This window comes from Siniperca chuatsi, linkage group LG4 (assembly GCF_020085105.1).
Source record: "Siniperca chuatsi isolate FFG_IHB_CAS linkage group LG4, ASM2008510v1, whole genome shotgun sequence".
Classification (NCBI taxonomy): Eukaryota; Metazoa; Chordata; class Actinopteri; order Centrarchiformes; family Sinipercidae; genus Siniperca; species Siniperca chuatsi.
In genome coordinates this window covers 14,760,507-14,787,291 of record NC_058045.1, presented here as the reverse complement: position 1 = coordinate 14,787,291, position 26,785 = coordinate 14,760,507, and the positions used below count along the sequence as shown (strand labels likewise).

General features: G+C 39.1%; 4 protein-coding genes across 5 annotated transcripts; 1 reads left to right on the top strand and 3 right to left on the bottom strand.

Moving 5' to 3' along the window:
• Window positions 1-1,261: 1,261 nt before the first annotated feature.
• On the bottom strand, window positions 1,262-4,285 carry odf3b (outer dense fiber of sperm tails 3B). The gene is made up of 7 exons (XM_044194838.1): window positions 4,150-4,285; window positions 2,494-2,609; window positions 2,203-2,406; window positions 1,944-2,045; window positions 1,747-1,868; window positions 1,514-1,654; window positions 1,262-1,423 (listed from the first exon to the last, which is right to left on the bottom strand). The coding sequence occupies exons 2-7, from the start codon at window positions 2,603-2,605 to the stop codon at window positions 1,331-1,333; spliced, it is 774 nt and encodes a 257-aa protein (XP_044050773.1). The 5' UTR covers window positions 2,606-2,609; window positions 4,150-4,285; the 3' UTR covers window positions 1,262-1,330.
• Window positions 4,286-4,410: 125 nt separating this feature from the next.
• Window positions 4,411-11,534, bottom strand: zgc:77752 (uncharacterized protein LOC393862 homolog). Of its 2 annotated transcripts, XM_044194832.1 has the most exons (14): window positions 10,962-11,534; window positions 9,531-10,851; window positions 8,974-9,394; window positions 8,791-8,871; window positions 8,241-8,359; window positions 7,750-7,887; window positions 7,357-7,628; window positions 6,947-7,246; window positions 6,585-6,839; window positions 6,373-6,489; window positions 6,177-6,278; window positions 5,930-6,010; window positions 5,718-5,828; window positions 4,411-5,606 (listed from the first exon to the last, which is right to left on the bottom strand). In XM_044194832.1, exons 3-14 carry the CDS (start codon window positions 9,162-9,164, stop codon window positions 5,484-5,486), a joined length of 1,890 nt encoding a protein of 629 aa, XP_044050767.1. In that variant the 5' UTR covers window positions 9,165-9,394; window positions 9,531-10,851; window positions 10,962-11,534; the 3' UTR covers window positions 4,411-5,483. The 2 variants fall into 2 exon arrangements, with proteins under 2 accessions (XP_044050767.1, XP_044050768.1); XM_044194833.1 differs by having other exon boundaries at window positions 6,953-7,246; window positions 9,531-11,534.
• A 124-nt stretch (window positions 11,535-11,658) lies between these two features.
• On the bottom strand, window positions 11,659-19,432 carry LOC122875552 (ADP-ribosylation factor 4-like). Its single transcript, XM_044194840.1, has 6 exons — window positions 19,228-19,432; window positions 18,271-18,351; window positions 18,023-18,132; window positions 17,624-17,695; window positions 13,254-13,379; window positions 11,659-13,145 (listed from the first exon to the last, which is right to left on the bottom strand). The coding sequence occupies exons 1-6, from the start codon at window positions 19,292-19,294 to the stop codon at window positions 13,059-13,061; spliced, it is 543 nt and encodes a 180-aa protein (XP_044050775.1). The 5' UTR covers window positions 19,295-19,432; the 3' UTR covers window positions 11,659-13,058.
• A 136-nt stretch (window positions 19,433-19,568) lies between these two features.
• On the top strand, window positions 19,569-26,424 carry si:dkey-30c15.2 (uncharacterized protein LOC558938 homolog). Its single transcript, XM_044194836.1, has 12 exons — window positions 19,569-20,367; window positions 20,490-20,533; window positions 21,361-21,424; window positions 22,086-22,217; window positions 23,479-23,583; window positions 23,679-23,728; window positions 23,830-23,955; window positions 24,080-24,125; window positions 24,385-24,456; window positions 24,630-24,783; window positions 24,884-24,966; window positions 25,064-26,424. The coding sequence occupies exons 1-12, from the start codon at window positions 20,335-20,337 to the stop codon at window positions 25,214-25,216; spliced, it is 1,062 nt and encodes a 353-aa protein (XP_044050771.1). The 5' UTR covers window positions 19,569-20,334; the 3' UTR covers window positions 25,217-26,424.
• The last annotated feature ends 361 nt before the right edge of the window (window positions 26,425-26,785 follow it).

Below are 26,785 nucleotides of genomic sequence, written 5' to 3'. Positions count from 1 at the left end.
ACAGCCAGATTATAAAAAAGCAACCTGTTACCATCAGAGATTGAATAATATACCCCTTCATCTAAACGCCCAGCACATCTTTTAGGACATAAAATCCAAGCTACGATAAAAATGGAGAAGCATTCTTTCCAGGTTTCATTTATCCCCATTACTATCTCTATACTAGAATAACTGCAATGGATATAATTAGGATTTTGTTGACATGAATGAACAAAATATAGACTTTAATGTCAGAGCAAAACACATTTCTGCAAATTGATATGAATTAAGTAGAGATATAAAACACACAATTCAATTCATGAATATTTAACCCCTCAGCTCAATCTTTGGCAGCAATTATAGCCTTCAGCTATATATATAGCCTATGTGGATTGGTCTTTATCAGCTTTGCACATCTGAATACTGCATGTTTCCCTCATAAACTGCTCAAGCTATCCTAAATAGCAATTTTCAATGTTTGGTTTGCCCACTCCAGTACATTTACAGCAACGTTGTTTTTCCTGTGTGGCCTTGTATTTGAGATCATCTAGATAGAAAATACATTTACTGTCAAGTCAACTTTCTCTTTAAGACTGCAGCATGTTTTTCTCATCATTTTACATTGTGGGGGCACTGCCATCGGGCCCTGCATCGAGTAGTGTGGTTAGGGTATGTAGACTGGGACACTTGATTTGTTCAGTGCACCAAAAACCACACTGTGACATCCTTGATATTTATAAAATTCACTTAGTATCCTCGTCGCTGTTACATTGATGATTTATTTGCAAGATCAACAGACCTCTCTTAACAAATAAAGGTGTAGCTAATAGAATTAACACCGGCTTCATTCCATTTAGGTCAATCCAGTGCCAGAGCCTTGCTATGGTGCATGCTGGCTCCCTGACATGATTTACTGGGACTCACAAATGGAATGGAGCCATCTTTAATGTTATTAGTGGCACTTGTGCTTTTGCTGCTATGACATGTCTAATTATAATTAATACTGCAGTAAGTAACTAAGTAATTAATTAGAGTTGCCTACTGAAATTGTTAATCAACCAATCCAAATAATTATTTTCTAAACCAACAAGAAATAGCTACCTTGAAAAATAAAACTCTCAGTTACTTACATTAATACAAATGTCAAACATGTGCCAACTTTTTTTAAAAATTCAAAATAATTTACTTCAAATACTCATAGTGGTCATAAACCTGACAGTGACAAGTATGAATAGGGGCTATAACTGTGGCAATAAAATATGATCTCAATAATCTTAAGCCGTTTGCTTTTTGTGCTTTATTCGATACGGCTGAGCAAATTTCCAGTTAAAATAAGCGATCATACATGACATTATTCAGTCACATCTACAATGAGGGGTGAGATGTATTGTGAGTGACGCAGTCCAAAGGAGAAGCTTGGAGCTTTTGCTCTTGTGAACGTCACCTAGGAAGAAAGAAATGTCAGTGAATGGACAAAATGCACAATATTTGGGGCCTTTGTGATGATCAAATAAGACATAATGAGGGTTCTTACATGCTCAGGATAGTGTGCTCCAGGTCCTGGTTTCTTTGTGGTTTCACCAGGTGTGAAGTTGCGGCCTGTCATGCTGTACTGGGGAGGTTTTTGCCTATAAATACAAGGATCCACAACTTTGTAGGCAGCAGGACCAGGAGTCTGGAGGGGAAACAAAAGTATAGAGAACAAGAGTAAATCACATGAGTTCTAGATTTTTTTATTTTCATTTTTTTATGACCATGTATATCTACCTCCTTCAGGTCCTCATTGAAGCTTCCGGTTTTGCTGCGGCCACAGAGTGAGTAGGTGGGAGCTGAAGATGTGGCCACAGTTTTGGGCCCCAGCACAGGGGGCAGACTGTAGGAGGCTGGACCTGTAGTATGAGTGACAGGTAAAGTTTATATTCTTTGTAATCCATAGCTTAAATAACGTTGACACAATATGTTACCTGGTGTTTGGTTATTGCTGCCTTCTTTGCACCTCCCAGATAGAGAATAAGCAGGAGCAGAGCGGAAGATTGATTTTCCTGAAAGCTCTGGGGAGTATTGGCCTGAAACACCAAAGAAAGTTATATAAAGACACTGCTGACTGTAAAGTGACATATTGTCAGCTTTCGGTGGATAGTCTGCATATATCTGAGATCAGCAGTATTTAATTTTCATGTGCTTTTATAAAGTCTATTTTAATGTGTAAGGGTTTTTTCTGACCTGGTCCAGGGACCTGGAACAATCCTGGATCCTTTGGACGGCTGTAGAGTGAAAACGCAGGCATGCCGTCTCGACCGTCTCGGGTGATGTTGGAGGGGACGAGGTATCTTGGTCCAGGTGAGCAGTCACAAGTGGCCTGGTCATGACGTGTCCCGAAGCTGAACATTGGAGCTTTGTATTTAGTGGGGTCATGTTTAGAAATACCTTTATGGAGGAAACAGAAACAGAAAATATCAATAATAATAATGGTGTTGGTGGTGAAAAAAGGCTTAATGGCCATTTTAGCTATACCTGTGAGTCCAGGTAGTGCATACTTGGGCCCTGGGCTACCATAGAGGGCAGCTATGGGCCCTCTTGGTTTGTGGGGCCTCCAGGTCCCAACCCAAGCTTCAGTGCTTGACATTACACTGAGACAGAGAGAGAGAGAGAGAGAGAGAGAGAGAGAGAGAGAGAGAGAGAGAGAGAGAGATTGTGACCAAAAGCAAATTGTTAAATTGGCTTTTCGGGTATGAAGAAAAAGAACAACAACAGGAGCACTTCACCAATGCTCTTGGAGGGGGAAAGAACAAAAAAACAAAAAAACATGTGCTCATCCATGGGTAGGTTGTGGCTTAAACAAATAACAAATTAAAGCTACTCAAAATAAATAGCCTTTAATATATATTGGCTAGTACATTATGAAATAGCACCAATCAGTATCTGCACACATATGTTTTGAATGGCAAATGTAGCATTAGAATCACTTATAAGTCTGTGTGGTGCCTGCGGTATTTTTCTAGATTCTGTGCTTCAAATACCAGGGACTCAACAAGCTGTTAAAAAGGGGGTATTATGGGAAAGATTTATGATAGATTTTTCTGTTATAAATGTTATTTAGGTGTTACTAAACCCTGAATGTAGTACTCCTTAAGGTTTCAGCAATGTTTTGATGTAATGGAAGTGCACCATTTAAACATTCTGCACCATTCTGAACTGCTTCTCAGTGTGATGTCACCAGGAACAGCAATTTTACCAGCCAATCACAGTAGTAGTTTTTGAATGATAATACTATAATAATAAATAACCTGTGTTCATTTGAGATGGATGTGAGGCACTAACTACTTAGTTTTAGAACGTTTTGGTGGACAAACTTTGGGGGGGAAATGCCACCAATGTGCTTCATAGACATACTGTTCAGTACTCAAACCACTTTGTCACAAAAATAAGAAAACACTGACTGAGTTCAAAAGATAAAGATTAAAAAATAGTCTGGTTTGTCTAAATAAACTGTGAGTGTATTTAAATGCCATTGTCTAACAGATTTTGTAATTGTTTATCTAACAAATAGATAACAGATAGCATAGCAGATTTTTTTAAGTTCAGGTTCAAGTTCACTTTATCACTTTTACCATGAAAATATATAGTTAGCTGAATGAAATATTTAGGGTATAAAAACCAACAAAACATAAAAACCTATAAAAAATATAGCTAAAAACATCAAGATCTCTCTCTCTGTTTCTGTGGTTGATTATTTCCTTCACTATTCACACTTATGAAAGAGAACACTTGCCCTGTTAATGAGTTAGTGTGAATAAATCAGCAGGCTGGTGAATCATTCTACCGGCCAATTTAATCTACTGGTACCAATTTCTGTAATTTACACCTTACACAGCAGTGAAAATTACTGCAGTAGTGTCAGTCACTGTCCCTTATTTAGGCCATCTATCTTAATAAAATACATTTTGGGCAAGCTACAATATGCTAGAATAGAGCCCTACTGTCTATTGGATATTTGTGGATGAAGTGAAACCGATGTTACACCAAAACCAGTGATCTGCATTATACACCCAGAGTAACCAGTACCAAAACCACAAGATGTCTACCAAGTGCATCCAAACCTATGACATCAGTGACTGCATTCAATTTGGTTCAGTTGCTGACCTAAAATAAATAGATAAAAGATTTTACCTTATAAAAATCCTGATCCTGTTGTGAGTTTCCCTCTATGCCAGGTTTTATCCCTGGAACTCAGCATGTGCACTGAACCCAAACACAGATTGTTTAGTGCTTGTCAACTTCACTATGACAACGTTGCCATGGAGACAACTCTGACAGGCATGCTTAATATGTTGTGTTGTGTATGAATGTGTCTGTGTGTGTGTGTGTGTGTTTGTGTGTGTGAACAGTGCAGGAATTCCCAAAATGTGAATATATAAAACAAAGTGTGCAGATGGTGTAAATGATTTATTAGGTACGAAAGGCTGAAACAGGCCACAAGGTCACACTGTGGACACACTGTCTGGATATAATCTGCTAATACTAAAGTACAGTAGTACATATACTAAAAGTAGACATGAAAGAAAATGTATTAGCCTACAGTAAACATTGTATCAATGTCATTATTGCATTCTAATTTAGGAGCTTTATTTCAAGTTTAACTACTGTTCCAGCACAATATGCAGGACTGGCCCATGACATAAGTGAATTATGGATCATTCTTCTTAATCCACTGTAACCACACAAGACTGACTTTGTACCAACTGTTCATAAAGGGCAAATAAATGCATGAAAATGATAGGGATATAAACGCAAAAATCTATATGACCGAAGACTTCACCCAAAACCTTGTATCTACTTACTAAATCATCTTATGCTCCTTTTTGAGTGATTGGGACATTTTCATGCATTTATTGCCCTCTGAGTGGTGGTAGTTTGTGAGAGTTCAGTTAAAACTGAAGCAGCGAGAGTCAGCTTAGGCTGGGACACGAGTGGGAAGATCACAGTTCTTATTACAATATCTAAATATACAGGTGTTGAATCCACATCCATTGTGTACTTGTGATAAGAGGAAGATTTAATTGGGTGGTAACAGTAAGATCTGGAGGAGGACTCCAGAAGCCAAATCTCACCTAGGGCTCCAAAAAGATCCATAGTAATTGGCCTTTTTCACAGCAGACAACTTGTCATAGTAGGAAAAACACAGAAGCACAAAGGTTTTACTAATAACATTAAGGGTGGCTCTGTTCTATTGAAGTGTCCCAGTAAGCCATGACAGTCTGACAGTGATCCCACATGGACAATACCAGGACCCAGAAACTAAAGCAGCTAAATGGAATTTAGCTATTGTTTATTTTATCATTTACACATGTGCTTTTCTTACTGTGACTTGTCAAAATGTCTCCTGTGAAAAGGGCCTATTATATTTCTTGATTTTGCCCACAATAAGGTGCCCAGATACCACCAACTTTTAAAATAAAAACTGTAACTCTGTTAGTTTTTGGTTCTGATATGGACTGTGCTCTTCAAAGTGTAGCACTGGTGCTGCAGGCCCTTGTGAGGTATCTGTAGTTGTGGAAGGTTTCTCTTAAACTCGCCTTCAGGACCTTCATCAAAGTTGCAAGGCTTCCCATTTCCTCTTGGGGGCGCTGTTGTTTTTAAAAAAGACAATTATTGAACTCAACTATACACCCTCATATCAAAGCGTTTCTAATGTAACAACAGCACACACACACTTTAACATTCCACATTTGCCTTACCCTTGTAAGTGTCTGCATCAGTCGTTGCAGCACTGCATCCTCTCTGTGTGGACACAGGCTGGTCACCGTACTCACACAGCTCAGTAGACAATAGATGGTGTGTCTCTGTGGCTGTAATGTTATAATATTGAAAATCATTTTTTAATCTTTGCTGAAGATTTTTCTTAAGAAGAATACTTAAAGAGTCAAAGCGGACTTATCAGTTTCCTTACCTTCTTGAGCACACTGAGAGGCATCCTGCTGTTTGCTCCACAACTCAACCTGTCTACATCGTCTGCACTCAGAACAGGCTCCTGGATGAGGTTGGAGGAAATAGAGATAGGACTGAGAGAAAGATGTTTACCACAGTATGAGCAGTGTAAACTGAAATTCAAAACATTATGGTGCATTTTTTTACTTCACAGCCCCAGCACTAATTGGGAATACTGGTATTATGTCCTCTTGTTTGATGCCACTGACCCTTAACTTGTCCAGCCAGGTCCACAACAAGCAACTGAGAACATGAGGATCTGACTCAGTGACCAGCAGAGCCCAGCCACAGTCGCTACTGTTCAGCTCCTCCTGTTGAAAAGGCGTGCCAGTATGAATTCAGTGGCTTTAGAGCTCAAAATTACAGTTCTGATGTAAAAACCAGGTTTGCACCAGTGTTTTTCACCTGCAGCAGAGCCGATCTTTGCAGAATAGTTTCTCCTGGAGGACCATGGTCTGCCATTGCCTTAGCAACAGAACGGGCGACTGAGGTTGGGCCTGGATTATGTGGATTTCTGCACAACTTCATATGGCAGAGATCAAAATGTTCACAATCAAAGTATTCACATCAAAGCTTTCTCTATCATCAACTTTTTTCACAGTAAGAATCACAGTTACCTCAATGTTGGAGCTGTATTTGGGAAGTGCCTTTTTAGCTGTGCACTTAGACCTCTTAGCACAGCTGTTGCCTGTTCTCATGCTAGATATTGGGATGTTGAGTGTATGAGATTCCTTTTTGGTAGTCCGGTGGCCTGGTGAAAGTGTGGCAAGGATCAGACTAACTGGCTTCAGATCAGGCCGTATCAGATCCTGTGCACACCAGTTTCTCTCATTTCCAAGTGCTGGGGTGCAGTATGGACTCAGCTCCAGATCCTTCAGGACAGAATGCAACAAAGTGAGAAAAGCCTGACCAGTTTGATTTTACAGATGACATTCAGAAACTTTAGGCAATTCTGGACAAATAATGTGAAATCGGACACATTTACTGCAATCTTGCTGAGGTCAGAGTCGCTGTAGCTGCGTTTGTCCAGCAGCACCTCTCTCTTCCTCTCCAAGAATCCCAGTGGCTCTTCCCAGAAGGATACTGACCCTGAACCCACCCACGAGTCCTTATGACCCTGCCTCAGTAAGGGCAAGTAATGTTTGGCCACCAGGGTCTCCCTCACAGTCGTGCTCAGGGTCCTCAGTGCTGACCTCTTCTCCAGCTCAGCGTGGACCTCTGGAGGAGCAGGGAGACCCAGGGCTAAGCAGGAGAGACACACACACAGGAGGTACACCACCTAATGAGATGGTCAAGAGGAGGTCAGTAAGGAGGAGGAGGTCAACTGTTCTACAGTACAGTCAGGTATAGTCATGACGCAGGACTAATGTATAATGATAAAGTCCTGACCTTGGGTGTTTGTCTGAGGGTGCGAGCCTCCTGGCCATGCAGTAGTAGCGTCTGTCGGTTTAGGTAGTGCTGCAGGGTGAAAGGGGCTCCATGTCGCAGGCTGAGGTCTGGGTATTGGACCAGCTGTGTACCAAGCAGGTGAGCAAAGTCAAACACCTGGCCGATCTGTGCCCGGGTTTGGATAGAGCGAGGCCGTTTAACCCGCACATAATGGATGGCCTCACTCGGGCTGATGCGCAGGGTGTAGATCAAGTAACAGGCTATCAAGACACCTGTTGAGCAGCAAGAACACAGCAGAGACACGCTGGCAAACACACTGAATATACATGAGAGCATTACATGTGCACAAGCGTTTACACAAACAGTAGATACAATATGTGTGTTTATTACTACCTGTCCTGCCCAGGCCTGCATGGCAGTGCACAGCCACTCTTCCTTCCCTCACTGCAAAGGCCAAAACCTTCACCCCATCAATTATACCAGCGAGAGAGGACACACCGAAATCTGGCATCCCAAAGTTGTAAAAGTAAACTGCAAATATACAAATATGTGCACACATGAATGCTTTTAGCAACATAATGGACATTCATAGGGATTATGTGTTTGTGGGCTACTTCATAATGTAGAAACACAGTACACATCATAATAGTGTAACTCATAATTAGCTGCTGCCCTATTAGCACAAACCACAGCTGTCTCTCATAATATTTATTCAAACCATAAATAACTGTTTCTGTTTATTCACATCTCCCACATTGTGTGTGGTGCAGATTTTAAAAGGGCAGTCTTAGTTAGTTTTAACCTGAAATTGTCTCATCAGGGAAATGTCCAAAAATACCTAATTGTAACTTCCATGTTGTGTATTTACTGTATCAAGATCTCACTGTCATTGTCCATGAAGATCTGTGGAGAGTACGTGAAACCACTTTCAGGGTCTAGGGGCGGTCCACAATGAGCATGCTCTCCATGCACCTGCATGTTGATGATAGATCTGATGTTCAACCTGGGAAAAAGTCATAAATGATGAAGGCAATGGTTGACACTAGTGCTGAGTTTGTCTCAGAAGTAATATTTCTTGTTACTCATTTAAAAAGTAATAATATGTCCACAATTGGAGGAATTGATTAGTGAAATTAAAAAGCAGTGATGTCAGACATATTATCCTCATTTTACCCAATAAAAGTAACAGAAGGTTGTTGTTTTTTTTGTGTTTTTTTTTTACATATTTCTCATCTAGATTCATTTCCCATTCTTTGTTTTCAACTAATTGCCTGTATATGCACATGGGGTTGTACAATAAGGGGCCCTAATGTTGTCACACCTTTTAAGAAGGCTCATAATTCCTACAACTGTGTTTCATGCATGTCCACACACTGCATAGACACACAGGAGAACAACACAAACACTGCAGGAATAATAATGAACAGCGATTACCTTCGAAATTGTTCTATGATGTTGTATTTCTCAATTAGATGAGTGGATGGTCGTGTCATGGCAATAATGTCATCTGTCACCCTGCAATAGGAAGAAGCTCATAATCAGTAAACTACCACTTACTCTTTTTGATACAGCACATAATACAGCAACATTTATGAGACTGCAGTCACATAGTCTCACCAGGAGGAGAAAAGGCCTCGAATGACCTGTTGATTTAGTTTCCAGCACTCTGGTCCTTCATAGCGGCAGTCTATTCCTCCACAGGCTAGCAGACAGAGCAGCTTGGGTGGGATAGCCTTCACCAGGTTCTCCCTGGCCTGGGTGTATGAAGGCTGAGGTACTGGTATGTGCGAGGTCAAGGTCGGCATCATCCTGCACCAGGGGGGAACCCCCGAGATCGGCCTGAGCTATCACACTGAAGATATGAAGGACTATGCCCAAACTGGGCCAAGTGGCAACCTCATGTCACCTTCTTGCCACTGTATGCGAGCTTTTGCGTGCTGTTACTTTTTGCAGTAATTATATATATTGTGCATGAGTCTTAGTACTAAAGTTGAGTTAGCTTCTGCATCCGAAGTTTCCGACATTTATTCTAAACGGCCTGTCAAAAAAAATAAATAAATTAAATAAGTCGTAGGGCTGGTAAGGATATCAAAATTAGTAAAGTATCCAGAATACAAAGAATATATAATATTCTATATAATATACTGATATAATCAATCACATTTAAAACTTACCTTTTTGAGTTTGTGTTGGACAGTGAAGCTGTAAATCCCATTTAATGTATTTCCTGAGTTTAAGAGTGCAGGAAAGTGAAGAAAAAGGGTGCTGAAAGCAGAAGAATACACATGTGCTCCTCTATGCTGACCCACCCTGCTGCTTACAGATATACACACACTGCGCTGACCCAGCTCCTCTAAGCCTGATTAGCTGTCATAAATACATTAGAACAGACATTCACACATAATAGCAAGCCAATTATATAATGCTTATACCTTCACCTATAAACACTGTATGAATGTCCTAATTACCTGGCACCAGCTAAAGCGTCATCCATGATTTTACTTAGATTGCGATCCAGAGAAAATATGAATTGTTGATCTCACTACTGTTAATAAGCACCAGAAGGGTTTGTGTTTGCTCTGAAATTACAATATAATGTTGTTCATGTAGCCCGGTCTCATATCCAAACACACCAGCACTGTCTCTCCCTTCACCACTTCCCAGCTATCTGAACAGATTTAAAGACTTCATAAAATCTATGAAATGTATTTCACTAGAATGTCTTAAGGACCAAGCATGACAGCAAACTGACACATATCATAGTATTATTGTTTTGTGCTGTTGTAGATCACCCCATGTCTGCTGCAGTGGTTCTGGACATATCGCCCCCTGCAGTGCCTTAATGGGAACAGCTAGATAATGATGGGGATGAAAGTAGTGAGGTGACTACATCTACTATCCCTCAGTCTCAGTTCTTACATGGTGTTTCTCACACATTTTGGGGCGGGCGTAATGGGGATCCATGGTGAGAATCCATCTGGTATGACCTGCATAATATTGTCCACCCTAAATGTGAAAAGACATTTTTATGCTTTGTTGTAAAGACAAAATTACTGAAAATACTGAAAATAATTTGGTGTGTCACATTATGAGAGTAATTCAGAACATAAAATTATATCAATTATAAACAAATAGGTTTTGAAAAGGAAATAGACAACACATTGTGCTGTGTATATGAAAAACGAGGAACATTTTCAATTAGATATAGCAGTGTTACATTATTATACATTTTCTCTGTTGGTTAAAATTACATCTTCCCAATAGCTTTATAAAATGAATGTATTTTATAATTGTTTCCCCACTTCTCTGTATCATCATGAATATTTATTTAGGCTTTCTGCCTCTCCCATGCACACCATATTGTTTGTTATTGTAATGTACTTTTGTATTATTCTAACTTATGGAAATAAACTCTACACTCTACTATATGTGTCTGCATGCATGTGTGAACCTGGTTCTTAACTTTGAAGTGTTCCTCTGAGTTTCCACAGATGCCTGAAATATTTAATAAATGATAATTAAAAAGCATTGTTTATAGTGTTCTGTTAACTGTCCACTTTCACCTTAATTTCCATGCAAACTGCTACAAACAACCATTTACTGACCTTAACATGAAGCAAAAATGCTACAAAACCATACACAGTAGATGTTGAGATGTTCTCTCTGCACTTCTCTCCCAGGTATCATCCAAAAACAGAGGTCAGAACAAAGTTCAACTACACGTAGGCTCAATGCCTTGCTCAAACGTAGCACTGATAGGCGTTTAAAATGTATTGCTTTCGACTCTCCACTTGTTAGTTTACAGCTGTAAGAGAGCCGCATGACAGCTAATTCACACCCATAAACCTTTAGTTCTTATTTAAAATAAACTTGTCTGCCTGGGGCTATTTTCAACATGTAGAAGCAGTATATTTTGCTGTGCAGATTACCTTAGGCCACCCCCCAGCTTAGACAAAGATGTATTAACAAGATGTAAGTTGTTTCAGGAAGTGTGGTGGTTTGTAAGTGAGTAATGCTTAACCAAAGACAGACCGGGGATAAGATCTGTGTCTTAAGTCACAGGCAGAGTGGGAAGCGAAACACCTCTTATGCTTCCTCTTATCAGGCACAGTTCCTGATAGAAGATGCCAGTTTTTTTAGTGAGCTATTATGAAACTAAATTTTAAAATTAAGAAAGCATGATGTGATTTGACCTTTTGTGAATACAGTAATCAGAAAATGTTTTATATTTTGAATAGATAAAAGCTTCAAGTCTAGGTAAGATGACAACCTGTTCTCAACAATGAGTGGAGACCAAAACACTTTTTTTTTTTCAACACTGGCTTTATTCAGAGATTTTTTTGTAAAATATTTTTAGCAAATATTTTTTTAAGTGTGGCAGCTCCAGCATTTGCAAGCAGAGGTTGGAATGTATACACAAATAAATTGAAGGGCCAGTATGTTTTTGTGACAATAAGGGTAGAATAATTAAGAATATAATACAATATTTGCCTTCAGACAGTACAACAAACTCAGCACTAAGCCCTGCCAAAAAAGGACAAAAAAAACAAACAAAACAACAAAAACATGCTACTTAACTGTGTTGCACTGACACTGGCCATGTGTCAACACTGAAAAGCCGCTTCCTTCCCCCTTTTAGGGTAAAAAGATTTTCTGTTAGTGTGGATAGAAGAACTGAAATGTTAATTAAATCATTTTTTCATGGTGGCTATTTAAAAAAAAAAAAAGGAAGGAAGAGGAGTGAGGACAAATTCACAAATGTTCCAACAGGATAAAATACTGTTGCAAAGTCAAGTTGCAAAGAAGCACTCAATACTCACACTGGCTGCATCCGTTGCAGCACAAAAGGAAGTCTTATTGCATTATTTTGTCTTTCAAAAGCAAAAAAAAAGCATCTTAGGAGGGAGCATGACCTAAGAATGAGATAAAGAAAGGATTACTCAGATTTGTGTAAAGAAGATCCAGAAGGAACAATGTTCCTTTTTGGATCAATTTACTGGGAGGCCATGTGGTTCCACACTACTAACAAAATCTACCTGTGAAATCACTGCAATCCTCATCCATCTCATTGTACAGGCTACAGGCCTTTACAGAAATTAGGTGGCATGATATTGAGGACATGGCAGTGGAGAGCAAAGGGTTAGGTCTGCAAGGGAGTCAAATATCCACAATGGGTTGTGGAGATGAACAGCCTACAAGTAGTTTGTCGCCAAAGCTCTAGGGTTATATTATCATATCCCCCACCCTAGGCTCGACAATGGCTGTAAGTAAATCCAACAATTATACAAGTGGTTGATTACTGCAAATGTTGCCTAGACAGGAGCCAAGGTGTCAAGTGGAAAAACAACTCCCATTACTCTGTTCATTGTTTTCATGAAATTTCCCCAATAGGCCATTTGCTCATCATGTAACTGAATGTGTAATTACAATGTGTTACCATGTAAGAATTTGGGAACAAAAGGTGAAAAATAGAGACTATGTCAAGAGATAATACGGTAATAGTATTGATAATAAAAGAAAAAACATGATACTAAAATTTCCCAAAGATGATTATATTGTCCACCAGCCTTGTCCTTTTTGTGAACATTGGTGCTGGAAGACCAAATGTTTCTGGATTGAATGTCTGTGCCTTCTCTCCTCTCTTGTGGTGTTCAGTCTCTCTCTCTCTCTCTCTCTCTCATATCTGTCCAGCCGATCTTTCATTAGTTCTTGGACAACTCTTTGGATAGCCAATCAAGTCCTTCATACAGCCCAGTGCCCTGGGTGGCGCAGGTTGACTCAATGTGCCACTGTGGGGTCAGAGATTATAGATTAGATATGGATGCAGCTCTGCGCATGCTTACCGATTTAAAACTTACTGCAGGTATAGGGAGCATGTTTCTACTCAGATTACTTACAGTTTTGTTGCGGAGGGCGTGTAGGCCGAGTTTGTCTGTGAGTTCGCTGACTGATAAGGCATTGGGAAGGTCCTGTTTGTTAGCAAACACCAGCAAAACAGCATCTTTCAACTCGTCCTCCATCAACTAGAGGGGCAGAAAATAGATTAGAACATCAGCTCTATTTCATGTTAGGGTCAAAACACTAAACTGGGATTTCATTACTTTGAGATATCACTTGTTAGTCGTGTCGAGTCCTTAAGGAGGTTTATAAAATCTCAAGAAGTCTAATTGACATTTTTCCAAAAACAGTTTTAGTAATATATAGGGGTGTCCCGGTGGCTTAGGGTTCTGTGAAGCAGACTACGTCATCACAACAAAACGTCCCGGGCCAGACTTAAACCAGGGACGTTTGCATGTGATCCCTCCTCTCAAATAAAAGGCAAAAATGCACACAAAAAATACTTTTTAACACCTCCCGATTTAAGACGTAGTGCAGCAAGAGTCATGGTTAAACAAAACAGATTATTCACATTTTACTAAAAAAACAACTCTACTCTGATGCTCATTCCCCACTTCATGGTTAAAATAAAAAAGGCATGTCATGTAATGGCAAGCTAAAATAATGACTGTCAATGTGAATTGATTATTCAGTGTAAAAATGTTCCAAAAATTGAACCCTGGTGAAGTGGCATTTCATTGAGTGTATACTTTTTTATTTTTTGACCTTACCTAAGAATATTTTGGTCACTCATCAAGAGGCTGACCTATTGTAATGAACAGGCTATGTTAGTAACACTGACGCAGCACGAGGCAATTATAATATGAGGATTAAGGCGACTGAGCACTTGTATCGTTGGTCAGCTTGGTTACCCAATGCTTTTAAAATGCATGTGTTAACAATGCAATGCAGACATAAACAGATCCTATTCTTTTTTGATATATTATTTATTAATTTACATTTTCCTAAGGCATGAACAAAGAGGTTTTACAGGTCTTAATTTGACTATGTACAGATCCCGGTGGTGTGAAGGGGTTGTCAGCCAATGTAGAGTTGACACTACGACCCATGACACAAATAGCACACACAGAATCCAGCGAAATGAATTTGAAGTTGAAGTACATCTTGCAAAGATTAGGTTTCCGGCCTAAAACTGAGGACATAATGCGACTCTGCTGTTGTAACTGGCGTGGGCAAGTCATTCCACATTTCATTCCACATGTCAAGTCATTCCACGGAGCCAGGAGGTAGTTGAGTCTTTGCACTGCGCATATCTCGGCGTTTTTGTGTACCCGCCAGAAGCTTCATCTTAAACCATCATAATTGACATTTTATCGCCGGCCACAACTATCCCAGGGACAGCTGATTGAACTTGGCGGTCTCCACGATCATCGGCTCTGCCTCCTCTCATCCCCCCAACTACTCTGATAGTTGGAGATTCCATAGTAAGGAATATCTGCTTCGTTAATGCGGTCACACACCGCTTTCCTGGAGCTATGACTGCCGACATCCTCAAAAAGCTCTCTGGACTGCTGCACTCCCGACGACTATCATGAAAATCAAAGTCCATGTCGCACCACCCGTCAGCAATCTGAGTTGACGAAAGCAGACTTCATCCACTTCTTTGAACTGCTCAACAGCACCAGAAAGCATACTTTTATTTCGGGTCCAATTCCAACACTGGGTCATGGAATTGGCCGTTTTAGCAGGATCTTCAGCCTTCATACCTGGCTCCAGTCTGTCTGCGGCACCCATGACGTTGGTTTTATTCACAATTTAACTTATTCTGGGATCGTTCTTCCTTGTTTGCATGAGACCGTCTTCACCCAAACAAGTCAGGTAGTTGCATGCTGGCGGCTAACCTGCAGCACGCTGTACTATCCTCCTCCCGTAGTAGACTATTTACATCACCTGTTTTCCTTAATACGAAACAGACACAGCCGACATAGCAGTAGTAATAGTAGTAATTTAATAAAGATCGGGGCCAGCACCCTACGTCCAGTCTCAACTTCAGGTCTGACCCAGCACAGACTTTTTAAAATGGCTCTTCTCAATATAAGATCCCTGTCTAACAAAACGTTTATTTTAAATGATTTTATGTTTTTAACTGAATCTGAAAACTCCACCTGTGGAAATCAGGGACATGTTTGTATCCGATCACCTATGCATTGTTTTTAACTGTGAATTAGAGGCCGCTAGTACTGAATTATCCTGCTCTAAGTACACGCGCGTCCTTGATGAGCACGGTGCCTCAAAATTCTGTACACTGTTCAATTCTCCTGGGAATGTGTTTCCCGATTCCTCCAACGCCAACAATTTGGTAGATTCTTTTAACCACCTGTGTTCTTCAACCTTACATCTCATAGCTCCTCTGAAAAATAGACCAAACACAAAGACTAGCTGTAAAAGGAACTGCAGAAGAGCAGAACGCAGATGGAAGAAATCTGGTCTCCGGGTCCACTTTGTGGCTATGAAAGAGTTATTACTCCTTTATAATAGGATGGTGAAGGATGCAAGAACATGTCATTTCTCTGCAGTTATTTCTGCACATCAGCCCAATGCCAGATTCCTATTTAAGACTGTGGTCAGTTAGTTAACCCAGCCTCTCCTTGTGCCCCTGCTGATTGTGATGCTGATTGTGAAAAGTTTCTTTTGCACTTTGCTGGAAAGGTGGAGTTAATAAGAACTGGTATCACCCCCAACCCTGCCTTTTTAGATGTGGATCACCTGCTCAGGGATTCTTTGAGCAATTTTTCTGCTGTTACTCTGCCTGGACTCGCAGACATCATGTCTCTTATGAGAGTATCCTCTAGCCCTACGGACAAAATCCCAACTAGGTTTTTATTGGAAGTTATGGATTGTATTGCACCCCTTTTACAAGTTATTTTTAACAGCTTGCTGTCTACGTCCCAGATTACTTTAAAACTGCTTGTGTCCAGCCAGTCGTAAAAAAATCTGGGCTTGATCCCACCCTCCTAGACAACTATCGCCCAATCTCCAAACTGCCTTTTATTTTGAAGATTCTCGAAAAACTTGTATCTAAGCAGCTTCTTGCTGCTGTGGAAAACAATAATGCCTTTGATAAGTTTCAACCACAGCACCACAGCCCTGAGACAGCCCATGTGCTCAATTCTTGTGCTGTTGGACTTAAGTGCTACCTTTGACACAATTGATCATGGCATTCTTTTAGATAGACTGTGTCACTGGGTGGGCATATCTGCCACTGCACTAGACTTGTTCTCATCTTATCTGTCCAATAGGAAATTCTGTGTCAGCATTAATAACTTCATCTCATCCTCCTATATCAAGTACATGTGCCTCAAGGTTCAATTCTGGGACCAATACTGTTCTCCTTATACATGCTTCCCTTGGGTGATGTAAACCGCAGATATGGGATTTCTTTTCATTGTTATGCAGATGACACACAGTTGTACCTCCCTGTCAAGCCCACTGATCTTAGTAGGCTTCTCTGCAGGACTGCCTGTCTGACATAAAAAACGGGATGTCGATAAATTTTCTTCAGCTCAACTCAAATAAAATAGAAATCCTTGTTATTGGGCCCCAACACATCACTAAACAAATACTGCCATCTACTGGTAACCTGTCACAACATATCAAGCCTGTTGCAAGAAATCTTGGTGTCGTGTTTGATAGCAATTTATGTTTTGAGCAACATATCACTAAGCTTGTCCAATCATGTTTTTAAATCACCTGAGAAACATTGCAAAAATACAATCTATTTTAAATCTTAGTGATGCAGAAACTGTTGTACATGCTTTTATCTCCTCACGCCTCGATTATTGTAACAGCCTGTTCACTTGTCTTAATCAAAAAACTTTGACACGACTGCAGACTGTACAAAACTCAGCTGCTAGGCTTTTAACCAGGACCAATAAGTATGACCACATCACACCTGTTTTAGCCTCTTTACAGAGCTTTTGCCATCAGGGCCCCAAGGCTCTGGAACAACTTGCCCAAAGAAATTAGGTTGTCTGAGTCAAAGTCTTCTTTTAAGTTTCTTCTCAAAACACACTTATCAGAAAGCATATCCTAATTTTACCTGAACTGGCTGTTTATTTTATTGCTTTTGTATATTTTATGTATTTTATTTCTTTATATTTCATCATTCACTGTGGTATTTTATTTCTCTTGTTGTGAAGCACTTTGTTTTGATAAGTGCTCTATAAATAAAGTTTTATTATTATTATTAACAATAATATTATTTGTTCTGATTTAACTACATCACAGTATGAGATGACTAAGTCAGAGACAGCTACTCTGCATGTCATGACAACAATGGCAAATTAGAAAACTCTCTGCAATTCATCACTGCACAGAGAACACTGTTCTTGCATTACAGTCCCTTCTGAACCAAACATTAAATACCTACCATCTTCGAGAGCTCTTCGCAAGACTCTGCCACTCTTTCTCTGTCATTGCTGTCCACTACAAAGATAAGGCCCTAGAAGAAAAAAAAACAGCAAAGTGGTTAGACTTTTCTTTTTTTTTTAGAGCTGCAACGATTAGCCGAATAATTGATTAGTTGATTGACAGAAAATTAATCTGCAACCATTTTGATAATCAATTTATCATTGTGAGTCATTTTTTAAAAAAAAAGAAAATAAAAATAAAAAATCTCTCTCTGGTTCCAGCTTCTCCAGTGTGAATTATTGCTGCTTTCCTTAATCTTCTGTGATTGTAAACTGAATATCTTTGGGTTTGGACATTTGAAGACGTACTGAAACAGCTTTCCTTTGTGATCTGAGTAGAAGTATTTGAGAGCTCATACCTGTGTATTCTGGAAGTAATGTCTCCAGAGGGGTCTGATCTTGTCCTGGCCACCTACGTCCCATACAGTGAAACTGATATTTTTATATTCTACTGTCTCCACATTGAAACCTTTACAGGGGAAAGAGAAGGGACAGGTCTTAATAACACTGTACACAATGAGCATGAGTCAAACATGTTGAGGTACACATTAAACGATCAAAAGGACCATAACTGAACTTAAAAGTAACTGTTAGCATCATCTCTTACCAATGGTTGGGATGGTGGTTACAATTTCACCAAGCTTCAATTTATACAAGATAGTCGTTTTTCCAGCAGCATCCAGCCCAACTACAGGGGGGAAAGTGTGATTAAAAATCAACTTTTATGTCATGTCAGGAGTGGATATCAGTTAGAGCTATGGATAACAACCTGTTATAAATTGCATAACAGGCGTTTTCCTATAGATCTAATCATCAGACAGCAGAGGACATTGACTGCACAGAGTGAATCGTCTGTAAGCTACTGATCCATTTTCATCAATTAGTATGAGGTAAAAACAACCCACAAATATTGAAGCTGATCGTAATATTAATCTACATTAACTTAATCGAGAACATACACATTATCACTCTCTAACTATACGGAAACAGGACTGAAAGTTAACGCAACGTCACACGTCATAAGGGTTACCCAATAACAAGTTAAGGAAAGTAGAAAACAGAAAATGCCAAATCGAGTTACCGTCTCACAAGTTTGGTTAACTAATAAAAGCAAGTTATTTCAAATAGATTAAGAATTTTCTCCCAACTACCGTTAATGTAACATTACTGTTAGTAAAGTAATTATTCGGTTAAAAAAAGGCACACTTGGCAATAGCAGCCAAACCTTGTTTTAAAAGCTGTAAGGTAAAAACATTTTACTTTAAACCGTTTTCGGAATAAAGTTGCCGTTAGCAAGCTTCATTGCCAAACTTGCGTCAAACAACACCCGAAATTTATGAGCTAACGCTTGGTGTAAAAGCTAGTTTCACTTTTTTCTCACAACAATTCAGTACATCGCTCTTAGTTGTGTTTTAATCTCCCTTCTGTGCCAGTTTTATACTTTAAAGGTTTGAGAACTGCACTGCCATTAAAAGCTCACCGAGAACTAAGGTTAACCTAACGCTAGCTAGAGATAAAAAACCGCGCCGCTCACTAACGTTAGCCATACACAGCTTTCACTCACCCATCAAAATCCTCATTTGTTTTTTGCCAAAAAGCTGGCTGAAGATCGACGAGATGGTGAGTCCCATAACTGGCCGAGGATGTTTGAATCTACGAAAGAAGCACGGATATTAGCCACAGCAGAAGCAACGCGTGATAATTTTACACACTGGACTACTGGCTACTGCCGAGTGCCACGTCCGGGCCAACGTGGAATCCACGACGTCATCACTTTGAATCAACTTTATCAACACACATCAACATCAGTAAACAGTGATTTTTGGTGATGTTTGTTTTTCCATACATATAATTTAAGCTGTTCTATTTTATACACTATACCCTGAGCCATCATTTTGGCTATAAGCAGAAGACCGTTTGTAACACAATGGGAAATGCTACATTCATTTGTTTGAAAAAAAAGAGAGTTGTTTTCATCACATGTCGTAAAATGGAGGTCCGATTCATACCACTAGATGTCTCTGTAACACAGACATTTATCATAATATGAGTGTGCTTTGAGTGAACCGAGTAAATGTTGATGTTGATGTTAACTGCGTCTGTGCAGTGCAAGTATGCGTGTGCGTGTGTGTGCGTGTGTGTGTGTGTGTGTGTGTGTGCGCGCGCGTGTGTGTATAGCTGTTGGTTGTCAACGCAAAAAGTTATACATCACAGAGAAATTACCATGGCAGCAGATGATAAATATTTAGCACGACAGCAGTGTAAATAAGGTTATCTATGCTACATCTGTTAATTTGTTAGGGAATTATAGACTCTGATAACCAAGAGAGGGTAAAAATCAAAATAGTACAGAGGAAATTCCGTTTTACTGTTGTCCTGTTTCCCTTACTGTAAGTGTGTTTGTGTCTTGAAAGACTAGAGGTAAAACAAAGAATATTCCTACTCCATCTGGGGATTCCCATTTGAAAGTATTGCAGTGGTACTAACCTATCAAGTATACACTCACAGCAGGTGGAGTTAAAGCGGCAGCGCGTGACAAAGTGCAGACTTTTATAGAGGTGTGCTTTGATGAAAAAAGACATTTTCACAAAGGCCTGTTATGGAGACAGGTTATTCCGCTGTGCCCAAACACAGTGTGAGTGCTGAATAGACTGATAATTGGATATTTACCATGGAGCTCAATGGTATACTGAGTGGAGATCAGGTAGGCATTGCACTTAATACCTTCTGTGCATGAATACATTAACTGAACACAAAAAAAGCTTCTTTGCATAAAAACTGTTAAGGGGGAAATAATAAGTAAATTTCTGATAATGTGTTTTTCAGATTGATGTTCTCTCTACTGTGTATTTAGTGTTGCTCACTCCCAGGTAATATGCTTCCTCATACTTTCTCATGCTTGGTTCATCTTACCAGCAACAAATGCTATTATTTACATCAGGAGTTGATATAGCAACCACATTATGGCATGTAAACATGTTTTAAAATTAGTTTTACAGTAAGCGTATTATATCAGCAGAATAATGATTTTATAATTTCAGTTTTCTGATTGTTGAGTGGTTTGACAAACCAGCCAGGCAACATGTAACAAGAGGCGGGCTTATGTTTTCTTTCTGAAATCCTCCAGTATTCTCTTCTGTTCTATTAAGGGTATTGCCACCTATGTTGCTTACTGAAAATGTAATATTCAGCACTGAGTTGTAGCTCACAGGATAGTTGTAGCTGCTGAAAACTTAAAACTTCCGTCAGTGAACCCTGCTGCTGTATCTTTGTTTATGAGTCTCTTGGTTTCTTTCTTTTGCTTGTGACAAAGAAAGCAAAACAATAAGAGAGGACAAACTGGTGATGGAGTAAATGCAGGGGAAAAACATTCTCTGTGCCTCCAGTTAGTTTTTATGGAGCCAAGAAGAGGGTTATGATTTAACATGTGTGTCATTTTAAAGCTTTTTATGCAGGTGTCAGACACAGAAGTCTATCTCTTCAGGGACTCTGACCTGTGTAATAAACCCATCTTGACTCAGGTTTAGTGTTGATGTGCCAAATTACCATCAGTTTGCAACCTCATGTAATGTAGCTTTCATTTTAAATCGTGTACACAGGGTTGAGAAATTGACTAAAATGAATGCAGTGCTGATATCATTTTGCACCAGCATTTATGGTGTTATTTAATACTTCACATATTTCTGATTAACTGCAGTGTGATTGGGAGTCTTTCTGTCCTGGTGGTTTCCATAGTGAGATGGAGGCATCTAAAAGAACAGGTGAGTCAGGTTGTATGTATTTGTGTATGTGCATGCCTGTGTGTGTGTGTCTCTGTGTGTGGTCAGGTCAAGTCAAATTTATTTATATAGCACATTTCCACATTTCATACTATGCAAGCTCAGTGTGCTTCACATACAACAAATGTGAACAAAATAAAATAAGACATGAATACATATTGAAATACATATTAAAAGAAAAACAATTTCATCCATAAATCCATGCATTGGATGGACGGACAGACAGAAGCACTAGCTAGTCATAGGCCTGAGAGAACAGGTAGGTCTTAAATTTGCTTTTAAAAGATGACACAGTTGTGGTACATCTTATATCGTCAGGCAGTTTGTTCCAGAGAGTGGGCCCATAATAACTGAATCCAGATTTACTACTGATCATGGGTACAGTGAGGGTAGAGTTAGGACCAGTAGTGGTAGCATGTGTATTTGTGTTACTGTATGTTATGGTTAATTCATGGATTATACATACTTTATTTTTGATGGTTTGTTGATATTGGTGTAGCTCTGCACCTTGTTAGATTAAAGTGTTTTGGCACAGGATGTTTCAGTGACACAAAAGGCAGCAGGAAATGTGTTGATTTTTGTTTTCTTATGCATGTCACAGTTTTACAGCGAAGCAACATCCTTTATGTGTATTTGTTTGCAGGTGCACCTCCTGGTGCAGCTCGCCCTGGCAGACCTCCTGGCTGCTCTGATCCTGATGTCCACCAGTGTCATGAACAAATTCAGCACTGACAACAGTGTAACCATCTGCCAACACAGCTTGCCGCTGTCACTGGTGGGCGACAGTTACTTTCACTCTGTTAAACCCCTTAGCCCTACAAATGGATCATTTACAAGATTGTTTCCTGGTGATTCCTGAAGTTTAATCTTCTTAAACAAGACAGGAAAGTTGAGAGCGGTGCAGAGAAGGAGAGGCTTGGGTAAATGCATCCACTTAGATTTTGGTACTTCCCAGAAGAAACATCTGTAGTTTTCAGGGTTGAAGGTCAGTGTCTAATTATATAACTGCGGGATTTTCCCTGAGTCACTTGGGACTGTAACTGAGACCAGTCATGTCATTCTAGCAGTAAAATATAAGGAACACAAGGTAAAGTCAAAACCTTGTGGTAAGCAGTTCTGCTGTGCCATGTCTTCAGTTATGCAAACATCTCTGCGTCGTTTCATTAGACTGAGAGCTGCATGTGTCATGCTCTAATAATTGTTAACATTTTAAAGTGTTAAAATGTTAGTCTGTTGTAAACTGCATCAACTTAAATTTAAATCTACGTTTTCTGAATTCATATTGTATTTTACAATAAGAGTTAGATATTGACTTTACATAAAACAAACATAGAAAAGAATGTAATGTAGGAACAAAAGCAGTGTTAGTTTCATTCAGTTCAGATTGTGGATTTCTTTCAAAATGCAGATATGGAAAATATTTAGCCTTTAAAAATTCCAATATTTAATCAAAGCAAAAACGGGCCGTAAGCCTAACATGAATAACTACCTCCACTGTGGAATCCGCAGAATCTGTGGGCTTCAATAGGCATTGCAATGGAGCTGTTATTATTTTGAACCAACAAGAAAGACAGAAATTATAAAAGATCTATGAGATGACATTAGCCCATAGCAAACTACTAAAGGAATATATATATATGCTAGTCTACATTTCAAAGTTCAGCTAAACTAGTAGCTCACATTTATAGCAGAAGATCTATAACCTCACTGCTTCCCTCCTGTTAATAAACAGCTACTGTTCAGCATATGTAGAGTAGTAGTGAGTTTGAGCCCAACAAAGCACAGTTATCCTGATTGCTAGGGGTGTGATGATAAAGTCAACTCACAATATGATACACTCACAATATTATTAGTATTTAATGTATGCAAACAAGAATTTGTACTTTTGGGAAGACATAACTGATCGGATTCAAGTGATACTTCTTTCAGCTTCATGATGCGTGTTGCCACATTTTGCATCACTAAATTTTGTGCTACAACATATTATTACACTATTTCACTGTTGCGTCTTTGTGTTTTTGTGCGTTCTGTTCCAGACATTTTATTTCATTTCATTTCTGCTGGTGGCAGTTTACGCATGGAAGTCGAAGAGCGCAATCCAAGGGTGGAGAGCAAGACCCACAGAGGATCAGGGTGGACAGGTGAGGCGTCCACTGCATTTATAGATTATAATATGTACAAAAACAGTCAGGACTAATTCAGTCATTTCTTTCTCCTGTATCTGTCTGGTGTGCAGAGTCTGTGTAGAAAGAAAATAGTCACTATACCTGTGTATGCCATTGTGTGGTGAGTTTGTTAATCACATCTTTTTCAATAATATATTTTTAATGACCTTATCCCTGGTGTACACAGTTGAATTTTGTATCTCTGTTTGTCTAATATCACAGGTTGATCCCCATTGCAATATACTTTGCATATGTGCTCACTCCATTCATAAAAACTACTTTGCTGATTCCAGTCACTGACAAACAATTGAACGTGATCGCCCGTAATGACAGCAAATACTGCACCAGGTGAGCACACAACCTTCATGATTAACTTCCTTCACAGTCACTGAAGTGTCAGAGAAGTTACTAGTTAGTGAAATGGGTCTGTCCCCCTGTGTTTTTGACCTTTTTGATTTTTCTTTTTTCTCAGTTGTATTTTGTTCTTGCATGTCTGGAGGGACTCCTGCCCTGATGCTGTGAGTATAAAACTGTTTATAAACTTGCTTTTTAAGACTTTTATTGTATACATTCATTTTGAATTTGCAGTGTTTTATTTCACAGAATGTGTTTTATTGTTATTTTACTGAATTTGATTAGTATTGTTGCATATTGTATTTATTATATAAACATATAATTATAGTTATAGTTATAGTTTATCATTAAAAGAAATGCAAGGCAGCTTCAACTAATAAGCAATGTGCGTTTGTGCTAACATGATTTTTTTTTTCTTTCTAGGAGATAATCCATGACATTTTCATCAGAGTTTTTCTTTTCCTCTTTGTGATCCCAGTGCTGACGTCTTGCTCTGTAAGTCTTAAGCACATTATTTTGGGAGGAATTTGGACATTTTACATTTACTGTTTTGTCTTGTATATTTACTTTTAACATCTATTTAAATATGGGTATGACTGATAATTTTACATCTAGTTTAAACACACGTGTGTAAGCAGACTGTAATCATTTCTATTTTCTTGTTTCAGGTAATTTACTATAAGGTTGGTAAATGGTATGAAAGACATGAACAGGAGGTGCTTTTTCCTGTGGAGGGAGATGGACGGTCAAGAAGGAGATTCAAAAGAGTGTTTTCTACAGCAAGAAATATGGTGATGGTCATCTTATTCTGCTGGACACCAGGTACACACACACTCTCTTACAAACACACATTTAAAGCTAATGTAACACTTTTCAGCATCTTTAACATCAGATTGATGTCTTGTGTTTCTTGCTGCTGTAGCTCTTGTCCTTATTCTGCTGTCTACCCTGATGATCTGGACAAACGTTGAACAACGCAGCCTATTTGGCTTTTATATGATACAGGTAAGTTTAAGAAGAACAAGACCTGATTTCAAATAAGAAAATTTAAATTTCATTAGATGTCTGAGTTGTGGGTTATAGAATTTTTTGTTCATTTCAGGCTGCCAGTGTGTCCCTGCAAGGCTTCCTGAACAGTATGGTTTACGCATGGAGACGGCCCAACTTCATTGAGGCCGTTCTTGGGGAGAATACACCCCTGGTGGCACATGACCGCCTGGCTTTCTTTGAAGAATCACTGCGGAGCTCATCTTGATTGTTGACTCTAAACTCTAAATGCACTGAGACATTGTCGTGCACAACATACTGAGGAAGACTGACTGCATGGAAACAAAGACTCTTTAAACAAGCAACAACTGATGCAATGTTTTTCATTGCATCTGTTGAATAGAACAAAGTCATAGCATTTTTTTTTTAGAATTTTTTTTAGAATAAATGGGGTCAAAAGGGACTTCTGGATAAACTGTAGAATTGTGTTGTATTTATGTACTATTGATGTACTGTTTTATTAAGATTTAAAAGATGTCATAGTGGATTATGGAATTATCATGGTTTCTATTTTATTATGTTTTGTCACATATATTTATATTGTTTGATAAGGTGCTTTTTGACAATTTTTTTTATTCAACAGTCCCTCAGTCCTCCATAGTTCAAGACAAGAATGATGGAAAACCTGTCAGGCTTGCATTCTTTGCAGTCATTGTTGTGTCATTTCAGAAGCACGTGTCACCTACGATAACACAGAGTTCAGCGTCAGGAGCATATACAGTATGTGTTGGAACAGTGAGGAAGACTGAGTTGTTGCAGACAAGAGAAGGAACACAATATCTGCTTTGTCATGTCTGTGTGAGACCACAACTGATAATGTATCTCATAAAAAAAATAATACAGTGTGTGGTTGTGCAACTGAGGTCAAATGAGGCATATCTGATATATGGTTGTTTACACACACACACACTCATAAACATGGGCACAAAAATCAGTACACTCTCATGACACAGTATCCTAAACTCCATGATCATATTCAAGCGTGTGTGTCTGTCTCTGGGTTGAACTCTCTGTTAATGGCTGACAGATGGCAGGTTATGTAAGTGATCACCTGACTCACTCATTTATTTACTGTACTGTAAAGTTAACTTGATGTTCAGTTGTGGCTGTGCACAGTCACCAACATGGGATTGATGCATACGATAAAACATAAGGGTTATACATAACGCAAGGCTTGTAACCATTGAATCAGACAGGAATAACACTGTTAGAGCTTTGGGATATGTCTGTCTGTTTTTTTTTTGCCTGCTTATAAACAAGTTTTGTTCTGTTCTGTGTGTTTTTCTCCGTTGTGTTCGCTGTGACTTCAGTTGAGGAAAGAATAACAAACACCTTTGTATGATGATAAGTTGAGCTATTATCACAGATCCAAATTGTTGCGTCATTTTACTGTAATAAAAAGCTATGCAGCCTTTATCAGCCTCACCTGTTGACCTAATTTTAATTTTCTTGGAGCAATCCATTACCTGATGTGTCCTAGATATCCTGCCTATTCATGGATATCATGTGATAAAAATAATGAGTGTGTACCACAGTGTTACTGAAAAAAGTGAATATAGAGTACCTGGGACAGACAGAGATTTGATAAATCTTGTTCCTTCTACGGCCATTATGAGTAACTCATTTACACTGTTTATCAGCTGTTTGGCCATATTTTTTATTATTTTGGTCATGTGTATAAAGTACTATCTTTTTCACAAGTATTCACAACACTGTAGAATGCTCCCGTTCAAAATGACTAAGCACCTGGACAAAAAAGATGTGCATGTGTTTTTCC

Coding starts and splice junctions, on each gene's coding strand:
- si:dkey-30c15.2 (XM_044194836.1), top strand. CDS start 20,335: ATGGAGCTCAATGGTATACTGAGTGGAGATCAG. Junction 21,425..22,085: donor GGAGGCATCTAAAAGAACAG/GTGAGTCAGGTT, acceptor ATTTGTTTGCAG/GTGCACCTCCTGGTGCAGCT. Junction 24,457..24,629: donor CAGTGCTGACGTCTTGCTCT/GTAAGTCTTAAG, acceptor TTCTTGTTTCAG/GTAATTTACTATAAGGTTGG.
- odf3b (XM_044194838.1), bottom strand. CDS start 2,605: ATGTCAAGCACTGAAGCTTGGGTTGGGACCTGGAGGCCCCACAAACCA. Junction 2,407..2,493: donor TGCACTACCTGGACTCACAG/GTATAGCTAAAA, acceptor TCCTCCATAAAG/GTATTTCTAAACATGACCCC. Junction 1,869..1,943: donor CAGCAATAACCAAACACCAG/GTAACATATTGT, acceptor CTCATACTACAG/GTCCAGCCTCCTACAGTCTG.
- LOC122875552 (XM_044194840.1), bottom strand. CDS start 19,294: ATGGGACTCACCATCTCGTCGATCTTCAGCCAGCTTTTTGGCAAAAAA. Junction 18,352..19,227: donor ACAAATGAGGATTTTGATGG/GTGAGTGAAAGC, acceptor TCCCCCCTGTAG/TTGGGCTGGATGCTGCTGGA. Junction 17,696..18,022: donor ATTACTTCCAGAATACACAG/GTATGAGCTCTC, acceptor TTTTTCTTCTAG/GGCCTTATCTTTGTAGTGGA.
- zgc:77752 (XM_044194832.1), bottom strand. CDS start 9,164: ATGATGCCGACCTTGACCTCGCACATACCAGTACCTCAGCCTTCATAC. Junction 8,872..8,973: donor CGAGGCCTTTTCTCCTCCTG/GTGAGACTATGT, acceptor TTCCTATTGCAG/GGTGACAGATGACATTATTG. Junction 5,829..5,929: donor CTCTCAGTGTGCTCAAGAAG/GTAAGGAAACTG, acceptor ATAACATTACAG/CCACAGAGACACACCATCTA.